The sequence below is a fragment of the Falco rusticolus genome, chromosome 5 (assembly GCF_015220075.1).
Source record: "Falco rusticolus isolate bFalRus1 chromosome 5, bFalRus1.pri, whole genome shotgun sequence".
NCBI classification, from domain to species: domain Eukaryota; kingdom Metazoa; phylum Chordata; class Aves; order Falconiformes; family Falconidae; genus Falco; species Falco rusticolus.
This window is the reverse complement of record NC_051191.1, coordinates 57,229,138-57,239,375: the sequence shown is the minus strand read 5'-3', so window position 1 is coordinate 57,239,375 and position 10,238 is coordinate 57,229,138. Positions and strand designations below refer to the sequence as shown.

The following is a 10,238-nucleotide window of genomic DNA, read 5'->3' as shown; positions in this document are numbered from 1 at the left end:
TTCCCGGAAGCCAACTACGCCCTAAGAACGCTTGGCGAAACAGTGCTCCGCGGGCAGGAAGGGTACGAAAGGTGCGTAGCGTCCTTCGATGAGGCAGGCCCCCGCGAGAGGACGGGAGGGAGCAGAGTAACGCTCCCCTTATTCCTCAAAGTCTGCTACGCAAGGAGTCAGCCCCGTAACCCCTTCTAGACGGTAGGGAAAACGTAGGCCGAGGCGTACGTTACGTAAGTACACGGCGTACGCGAATTGCGTAACTCAGGCTGGCGTAGGACAGGAGGAGCCCGTGTCTCTTGCGTAAAATTCTTCCGCGGCGTGTGCTGGCAGGGTTGGCGGAGGTCGGAGGATTACGTTAATGTCGCAGCGCAGTTGGTTTGGAGAATACGGCCTTTCGCCTACGCGCCCGGTGGGACGGCGGAGAGTGGCATCAGGGCTGAGCAGACAATAAGGGGAGCGGGGAGCGGCGGGGCGGGAGCGGCCCCTCGGGCCTCCGTGGCAGCTCCGGCGAGGCTGCACGGGTCCGCCGGGCTTGGGGTTTCCCTCCGCTTTTTCTCTGGCAGATGACTAGGGAGGTCTCGGCGCGGCGCTGGGGCAGGAGTGACAGCAGCCATGATGTTTGCGTTCGCCGGACTGCCAGGAGACCGGGAGAAAACGGCATAACGGGCCCCGCGCGGGTCCTGCTGGCAACCCCCAGGCGCGCACACCCTCCGCAGTTGCAGGAGGTTCGTGGCAACCTCTCCTGAAAGTGACCGAACTTGCCTCTTCGCCCACTGTGGCCTTAATGCTGTGAAGAAATGAAGGACAGCAGGCGTGGCACAGACACTGTGTTTGTGGCCTGCTAGCATTTGACTCCCCAAATGAACCAGAGATGCCTAGCTAAAAGATAAAATAAGCCATGAGGCAATTAACGCAGCATAGGCCTTAAGTTCTTTTGTGCTGTGCTTATGCTTCTAGCACCTACTGACAAGTGGCCGTTCTGTGAGCCGTGTCTGATGGGTGGTCTGTGGGCCCCAGCCAAACCGGGCCCTGGCTGCTGGCAGGGCTTTCCGGGCTGTCCGATTGTCACAGATCGGTTACGTTGGCAGAAGAGAAAGTGAGTCCCCTTTACTTTCAGACCCTTGAAACAAATAAGTTAGCCTGGAACAAGACACATTGTTTACCATTACAATTTTGTTTACTGTATGTATTTACATACAGCATATGTGAGAAAGTAGAAGGCAATCTTGGTGCTTAAAATATTGGAAGAAACTTGGGCCTTTCTCAATGGGGGTGAGGGAGTCAGGTGACACTGTAAGCTCTCAGGGATGCTCGCTCACTCGGTACTTGGCCGTTAGATACAGATGCCTGGTGTGAGAAAGCTGTGCACATACAAAGAACTAGACATGACATTAAATGGCAATGGCCGATCCATTCCTGGCTTCCTCAGATCAGCCAGCCTCCCTGCCTTTGTCTCTACGCTCCCTCCATTGTGAAAAATAGTGCTTTACCTCGGGAAAAATATCAAAGATCTGTTAAGAAACCACCCGAGGAAGGCAAACTCCCTAGCTCTGTCACAAGGTAAACCCTGGCTACAGTGTCAGGCTTTTCTTGGATGAAATCCTGGTCATTGCTGGCTTTTTACTTCATGTTATCTTACATGCATTAGTTAATCTAAATGAAAAAATTCTTGTATCAGTAAGGACAAGCTCTCTAACCAGACACCAAAGTCAGACCCATTCTAATTAGCATCTTTATACAAGAAGACAAAGTAAGGCCTTCCCTTAAAGGGCCTCATATATAAATCGTTGAGTTTATTTTAAAACAAGCAATTCCATGACCATTGGAGGTAATGCAAACTGAACTGATATTTCGCTCCTAATCCCCTGTTTCTCTCTTTTATTCCTAGCTGCTTCTTTTGCCCCCCATGATGTACATCTCTGGCTAGCTTGGAGCTATGCCTGTGCTGGCCGGACAGATGGCATGCTCCCTCAGCAAGCCCAGTCATAAGTGCCTTTCCCGTGCTGTAAGTACTGGTGTCAGCCTCTCTCCCCTATCTAGCCTCTGTTTTTGTTTTCTTCTGCTTCTTAATAATAATATTTAATATTATTTAATAATTTTAATAGTCTTATATTAGGTGACTGACAAGGCAATTATATAAAGGTTTTTCTTTAGAGAACTAGATAAAAGGTTTTAAAATGTTGGATTGCACCCAGTTTTATTTCTGTCACGAAAGATGAGTGAGTTATTGAGAGCAGGGTTTGATTCAAAGCACCCAAACATAAGCAGAGTGTTGTTCTAATTAATAATTTTTATTTTTAACTTTAATAAGAACAGTTTTAAAACATTCTCTCCAAAAAGTAGAAAATGCTAAATAAAAATACAAAAATTATCTAGTCAAGATAAAAATGCCTAAAAATGTATTTTTAAAGTAAATTGTTGTCTACGGTATGTGAGAGTCCCTCAAGTTCTTGGGCTGTTGTTCCTGCCACTGCCTTTTCCATCCATTTACGTCAATCTTATAACTGAGTTTATTCCAATTCTGTTCCGTTTTGCTGTTAAATTCTACCACATAGACACCTTCTTTGAAATAAACTAAAAAAAGAGTATATTAATCCCATGTGAAAGGACAGCTTTGATTTTCACAGAATGGAGGGAAAGGATTCTTTGAACTGTTCACGAGCTTATTTCTCAAATCTTTGTCTGCTGAAAGTTCAGTTGGAAAATAAAGACTCTAAATGAACTGATTTCTGTTAAGATCAATAAAACTGTACTGTACAGAGTTCATCCCAATGTTCTCCCAAAATACCTTAAATGGTTCCCAAAGGGTGGAAATGCAGCTAGGCAGTCAGTGACCTTGCACAAATCTGCGTCCTGATTGCCCAGGTGGTTTTCAGCTGTATGTCAGTTTTCTGCCTATTCTTTGGCATCCCCAATCCCTCCAGCAGTTATTGCAAATGTGGCTTCATTTTCAGGCATCTCAGGACTGGGAAAAAAAAAAGAAACAAGAAACTTGTGGGTTTCCCTATGTTAAATGCAGTTGTGAAACAGTCCCCAAAATGTTGTAAGTCTAAGCAACCTGGACTACTTCAGCATCTTTATACCTGTGTGCAAACTGTAGAACGTGATCAGTATTGTTAAGATCAGAAAAAGTGAAATCTGCCTCTTAGAAGATGACAAACACAAGGGAGAGAAATGGAGAAGGTGCAGGAGAAGGGGAGACTCTTTACAAATTCTCATTTCAGCGTCTTGGTTCCTGACCAGAAACACTGGTCTCTCAGTGTACTTCCACTAGTACCATTTTTAACAATTTGTGTCTGCCACAGTTTATCAGGCAAAGTGATACTAATCATCTCATCAAAACTTAGTCATTTAACAGCTGTGGAATTCCTGCCAAGGGACCACCAGTCTTACCAAACTGATGGTTGTCTTTGAGAGATCATCATCTAGTAGGATTTATGATGAAAGATTATGTAATTTAATGTATGCAACATGCAAGACAACTTTAAATCTGTGAATTAGTTTGTCCTTTCAGATTTTCTTTCAACTTACAATCCAGAAACGCAGATGGTTTGAAATCACGAATTGCTGGTCAAGCTGTTTAAGTTTCAGTACCATGAACTTTGTCACCTTCTGGTGGCTCATAACACAGCTTCCTTCACGTGAAGGAAAAGTGATTTACCTGTCATATATCTTTGCAATACGCAGCTCCCCTCTCCCTTTCCTCAAACTAATCCTGGTAGTCGAAGCATGAGCAAGGATGTGGCCCCCAATGGGCTTTTTTGGGTCCGCCTGAAAGCTAAATTAGCAAGAAAATTGTGATGATTCACTAGGCAAATTCCATAGGTTAATACTGTGATTAACTGTGAGACGAGGCATACTGAAGTCAGTAATGAATAATAAATAGGTAAATATGTCAAAAAAGGACTTAAATGGTAGCATAACTTTCATCTCGTTAAATTCAAGAGGCTCAAGAAATACACACCTTAAACTTCATATATAAGCTGCTCCAAAAGAAAATGGGGTGCTTTTTCAATACTTTTTATGGCTTGTTCTCTTCATTCAAGTCACACTGAAAGAAGCCATCATGCCAGGTGGCAGATAAACATAAAAAAACTCATTACAAAAACTGAGAGAAGCCTATAGGTATCATCCATGAGAGACCACTGACCAGTATGAACCTTCATCTCGGTGCCTTTTGCTCCATACAATCTCAGTTCTCATCTCTGTTAAATATGTAACACAAAAGAGAAGAGATTTTTTTTTTAAAGAGAAAAAAAGTATCTTACGTCATCGTTGCTCCTGGATCAGCAGTCATCTGGTTGGTCACAAACACGGCCACATTATATTCTGCAATAGAAAACAATACAAAGAAGGTAGACTATGTCCAATTAGAATTCCAAAATATTCTCCCATCTATGGTAAAAGCCAGGCTCCTGCTGAAGCACTTCAAATTTTAAATGAAAGAGAAACAAATACTCTTTATGTCTGATGGCTGGAGTTAGTCATGAGACAGCCTAAATTTGCTCCTGTGTGACTTAGCTGTAATACACTGAAAATGAGTACTTTTCAGAATTCCACTGAACAAGTCTTTCTCAGTTCCCATCTCCTCTGTTGGCTCCCTGCCCTCAGCCCCCTCTCCCTCCCTTGGCCTGTTTGCCTCCTTTTTTTTTTAAAATTCACTGCATGAAAAAAACATTTACTCATTCCTCGTCAATATTTCTGACACATTCCAAAGGGGAGGAACCCTATTCATCCCTGTCATCATCTCTCAGAGGTTTGCAAAGTACTGTGAATGTGGCAATGGGCACAGCTCTTTTATCTCTCTGTGCCTTCAACCTTTTTTCTATTCTTCTTGTTTCTTGTGTATTTAGACTGTTGTAATTTGGGGAAGACAATTTCTCTTATTGGATGTTTGTCCAGTTTTACAACCTTCTCTCTTGTTTAGGACTTCTCTTAGCAGTAGTTCTAGGAAAACTAAATGTTGAATAGTTCTAAAGATTCCTTAATCTGTCATCTTGAAACAATATATTATCAGTTTGATCTTTTTGGTAACTGACAGAGGTGTGAAGTGAGGAAAGATTCCTGGGCCAATGCCTGATGGATAATATACTTGGACTATTAGGTGGTTGTGCTATCAACAGCTATGGTTTCAGTAACTCCAGTCCATGTTTTCCAAATGTAGGAATGTTTCCCTTACCTTCTGATATTTTTTGGAGCCTTGACAGCATCTGAGCCAGTTTCTGTTGTCGTTCAGCCAACTCTCCACGACCACTGAAATCCACACGGAAAAGTGCCATTATGGAGTCAATGATCTGCATTGTAATTATGCTAGATAAGTAAATATAGTGAAAGAAAATAGGAAAACTTATTCTGAAAGCAGTAAGCATGCAAAAAAGTACCAACAGCTTGAAGATACCAGCTTCCTCATGGAACTTGGCTGCTACATAGTCAAGCAATTCCATCTGATGTTCACCTGATGGGAAGTACAGTTGCCAAGTGAAATTAGGACCAGAAAGAGCTCTGAGGGAACAAAAGCCTGAATTTTAAAATTCCTCTTCAAATGTCTCACTGTTTATATTTTCACTGCCAGCAGTTTTAAATCCAGTGCCCAATAACAAGCTACCTGTACAATAAATACCCAGCAGTGCCTGTGCTTCTGCAGATTGCAGTTCTCACTTGCCCAGCTAACCAAACTTCTTTGTGGAAAGCTTCACAACAAAACTATGCATGAAGACAACATTTTTGCTGTGTTAAAAACTAAAACGCAATATAAACATCTGAATTTAATGTTGAATTAAATGACACGCAGAAATTGTATTAATCATATTACTCATTTTCATATTGTATTCCCAAAGTAAAAGTCTCATTTAAAACTTCCTTGAAGTTTTAATCCAGTCTCCCGTGACAGAGTGTGTTGGGAGCTGTCCCTATAAAGTTCCATTCACAAGATCATAGAGAATTTCTCAACAGCATTTATAGAATTAGCTTGCATTCAAGCAGTTCAGGTGCTTCTCTTACTAAGATGCTATGCTGACACTCATGTATGATACAGAGTTCACTTAATGCTGTGGCAAACTGCAAAACTGTATTGTTTATGTAGTGCATAAATACTGAGCTGGAATACTTACACTGAGCACATCTCATTGTACAACATTAGAAACAGAAAATGGAAGCAAGCTTACAACTTCTTTTGTCAGCAGTAAAATATTCTTAATGATCCTCAGTGGGCGATCACAGTTAATAAACTGAGAATTATTAAAACAGGAACCTTGGAGAAAAAACAGCTATCATGCCAGCTGCAGTAATGGTCTTACTAGTATATGCACGTGCGTACAGCACATTGTCAAGTACTGCGTCATGGTCAACATTGAAGCGATCAGCAATGTCACGAAGGCGGTCTGGTCGGCTGACATTAATCCAAGTTAAGGATTTCTCTTTATACAAGCCATGCTCTGAAAATAAAACTTCATTCCAAAATAGAACTATGGGGGGAAAAAAAGAAGGATATTTACTTTGATCCTAGAGAAGACTGACTTTTTCTCTTCACACTGTCCCACAGACCCTAAAAATACTTTCAGGCTCACAATGATAATTGTCTTGTATTTAGGGTTTCAGGTGGGGGCGGGGGTTGACATGGATAACTGTGTTCTAGAAATTTAGCCATGAGCAAAACCTATTTATACACAGTCTACCACAGTTACAAAGTGTTAAAAATAGTGCTTAGTATTTAGATTAATTTCTCTTGGAATAAAGAGGAAAGCTTCTATCACCTGTAGGAGGCATATTAGATCTCAAAATAAAACCCCAGTTAAAATAGAATCTGTATACTTACTTTAATTTTTCCAGGTTGGATTCCACCAAACGACAGAGAAAAAAGTCACTGTCTTGTGAGCCACTACACACTGTGCTCTCCAGGCTTTCCGAGTCAGTTATAATGTTATACATGTACGGAGCAATCTGGAGCCTCCTACTTGCTTAGAACAAAAGTAACTGGTTTTCCAGTTCACCATACCTGTAGCTTTTAACAGTCCAAAAGATACAATGTATTTTCAGTGTCAATGAAGATAATCTTTCCACCTGTGTAGCCATTTGGTCCTGGAAGCTGAGCTGTCACTACAGTGAATCATAGATCAAAATGAAACAGTGGGGAAAAGTATTTTCTTACTCTCTATATTATTAATTTTTAATAAAATACAACTGCTTATCCATATCACAAAGAACTGCCAGTTTTAATCAATGTGGAAATCAAGAGTATCTCAAGTCTTACTGCAATCTTGAGATGAAACTCAAGCCATTCTTCTCAACTGGAGATCAGATGTGATTTAATTAATGGGATCAAAATTGTGTTTTACTCAATGCCATCACTAAATCTGTATATTTTATATTGAAAATAGGTAAGAATATTATGAATAAGTTCTTATGCACAAATCTCTTAATCCTCTGCCAAAATTAATGGTATTGATTTAGTAGATTTCCAGCTGTAACTTGTATGATCAAAAATTCCTTGGCTATAAATTTTTCCTGATATGTGAATAGTTACTGATTATGGGTTTATTCTCTTCGGAGTAAATAAGCTAAAACACTCAATTCAGTCGTAATCATTCATGCAAAAGGGTATGACTCTGCTGGCCATTAAACTGTGTGAAACAGAAGAGGCCTTATTTTTCCAGAAGTTGCCATAATTTCCTTTATAATATAGTGTTCATTCAAGGGAATGTTTGCTTACCTGGTGTCTGGTAACTATATTCCAGTAGCATTAGTAGTTACATTAGTTATTATTTACCTCTATTTACACACTGAGAGATATTGCCAGGAAACTGGAGTCCTGCTGTATTTGACACTGCCCAAATACGGTGACTGCCAAACTCTTTGTTTATCCAGTTTCTGTCAGCCAGTAGTATCCTTTCAGTGCCCTTTCAGAATGTCATATTCAGCAAAACCTCTTGAAACCAGGAAGTTCAAAGAGTTGCTGAGAAAGAACCTTGCCTTTGCTCTTTTCTGAGCAATGCCCCTGTCTACCAGTAACCTGTATTTGTGCTCTACTTTTCCAGATGGTGTGTTTCACTGGCTTCTCTAAGACAATTATCTTCTTTCTCCTTACTGCAAAACTTACACTGATTTGAGCTGTATTAAAAAGTAATCATTTATATAAGTTCTCTAATCAAACACAGTTAATGGAGGTAAGTCACCAAGATCTGTTTCACCATATTTCTTAGAGATAAAAGATTCTGACTTGTGTCTATGTGTTTAATTCTGATATAGTTGTAAAGAATAGATTCACTGAGAAGAAACAACTCTCTTTTAAGGTATTACACCTACCACAAAGGGTGTGAGAGAGCTGAGTTTTGCCTGTCCGGAACTCTGTTAAATAAAGAAAAAGGAAAAAGAAAAAGGTCAGAGTTTCTTTTTCTGAGTTTGCCAGATTCAGGAGTTACTGCAGTTAGAAACACTCTTACTTACAAAATTCACGTCTATCTCTACCTTTTCAAATCATTTAACCCCAATTTATAAATCCTATTCTGTGCAGTAGAAACATGTTATATTAAAAGCAAACTCTGAAATGCTTTAATTTGACCATGCTTGACTGCTACAGACATTTATTCTTTTCTGTGTAGAAGTTAAAACCACATGGCACCTATGGAAAAGTGTTAACTGAGGGAGGAGGGGAAAGAAATGGTTGATTCCACTGACCTGGCCCAGTTTAATTTTCAGTAAAATGATCAAGGAGGAGCTTATGATTTATTAAACTCATTATATCAAATCATGTTAGTCTCCAGTTTATCTTTTCTAAAGGGAATAATACTGTGTTTTATGAACTCTTAATTGTTGATTAAGTGCTAACCACTAACTGATCAAATTTACTATAATAGTAGCTTAATTGTAATTTCAAACTCTTATCTGAAATGTAGAGTATCCTAATTGTGCATAAATAAAACATATTTTGTGTCAGTTTTGTTTCTAGAAAGGAACACAGATTGCATCAGGGAAATCCTTCCTATATGACATGCTACTAATAGTATTAATAACGCTACATTGTGCTGAATCAGCATGCTCCAAGTCTAATGATTACTCAGCTCAAACTTAGTCTGCAAGCAAATGAAGAGTAAAAATGGAAAAACGCTGAAAGAAGTGGATTCTTTCTTCTTACACTCTTGCATTTTTTTTTTACTTTATTACTACAATGTGAAAAGTTTGATAGAAGTAATCCAGCTTGATTTAAAATCTAAACAAAGTTGCAATTCTTTGTGGTTTCTCAGTAATACTCAGTTAATGTGGTTTTCTCACCTCCAAAGGCTTCAGTGATTGCCATGCTTTCAATCCCACCACCCAGAAGTTTACTGGAGAAAGGGATGGGATTATGGTATAGTTAAACCCACAAAATCACAAGAAGAAAGTAAAAAAGAGAAAATTTTACTACTTTAAGTAAAATTATTTCTGCTCTAAAGCCCCTCACTCAGTGCAATTAAGTGCAGGGCACTAAATGATCACAGATTCATAAAACAATTCTGCCTTAAACTCCCTTGCTGTGTGCAAGAGAAAGATCTATCGAAATTATTACTGGAAAGAAGAGAGAATATACCTTTGAAAAGATAACATTCCGTAAAAATATCTTAAGGGAGGTCTTGAAGACATACTTTTGACCTGAGACCTGCGGTTGTTCTGACTAGGATGCAAACACTGTTTATTTACAATGGCTGTACAAAGTCTGGTTTCGCCTCAGAAAAGGAGATGGTTTTGTTACTTGCTAATGCAGGCTTCTTTGAGCCAGCACTAGCTCCAAATGCAAAGTAGCCTACGTGTCCTAGCTGAATATTTATTTATATTTTTGTGTCTTATTAAAGACAATAAATACAATTATTGAAACAGTTTGGACTAAAGAATGATTTAAGTAGAGATAAGCTTACTCAAATTCCTGGCTGCCGGTAGTAATATGAAATACCATCTTCCGTTTTTCACTGTACTCAAAGGCAGTCAGGAAGCCTGGTTCCTAAGGAAGACCAAAGTGAACATGAGAGGTTTATTTTATCATTAACCTGCAGGTAAACTGCAATATCCCACATTCCACCCTAGCCTCATTTCCACAGGTTAGGTATGAAAAGCACCACAGCATTTCTCTGGTGGTTGTAGAGTTGTTGTGGTTTAATCCCAGCCAGTAACTAAGTACCACACAGCTGCTTACTCACTGCCCCTCCTCCAAGAGGGATGGGGAGGAGAATTGGGAAGGAATGTAAAACTCAAGGGTTGAGATATAACAGTTTAAT

General features: G+C 39.8%; 1 protein-coding gene and 1 long non-coding RNA gene across 5 annotated transcripts in view; one reads left to right on the top strand and one right to left on the bottom strand.

The window, feature by feature from the left end:
* Nucleotides 1–99: 99 nt before the first annotated feature.
* LOC119149040 lies at nt 100–9,842 on the top strand. 3 transcript variants are annotated; one of them, XR_005104560.1, is made up of 4 exons: nt 100–224; nt 1,883–1,999; nt 6,823–8,156; nt 8,927–9,842. It is a non-coding gene; the product is annotated as an uncharacterized LOC119149040 (long non-coding RNA). The 3 variants fall into 3 exon arrangements; XR_005104559.1 differs by lacking the exon at nt 8,927–9,842 and adding an exon at nt 8,283–8,925; XR_005104561.1 differs by lacking the exon at nt 8,927–9,842 and having other exon boundaries at nt 8,028–8,201.
* The window catches only part of DMC1 (DNA meiotic recombinase 1), a 27,645-nt gene continuing 19,739 nt past the window's right edge, over nt 2,333–10,238 (bottom strand). For both annotated transcript variants that reach the window (XM_037389877.1, XM_037389878.1), the window contains 10 exons: nt 9,882–9,964; nt 9,262–9,314; nt 8,296–8,337; nt 7,017–7,089; nt 6,291–6,382; nt 5,376–5,449; nt 5,174–5,288; nt 4,263–4,323; nt 3,656–3,772; nt 2,333–2,959 (listed from right to left, as the gene is read on the bottom strand). In XM_037389877.1, the coding sequence (XP_037245774.1) occupies nt 2,890–2,959; nt 3,656–3,772; nt 4,263–4,323; nt 5,174–5,288; nt 5,376–5,449; nt 6,291–6,382; nt 7,017–7,089; nt 8,296–8,337; nt 9,262–9,314; nt 9,882–9,964 (780 nt within the window). In that variant the 3' untranslated portion in view covers nt 2,333–2,889. The remainder of the gene's footprint in view (nt 2,960–3,655; nt 3,773–4,262; nt 4,324–5,173; nt 5,289–5,375; nt 5,450–6,290; nt 6,383–7,016; nt 7,090–8,295; nt 8,338–9,261; nt 9,315–9,881; nt 9,965–10,238) is intronic.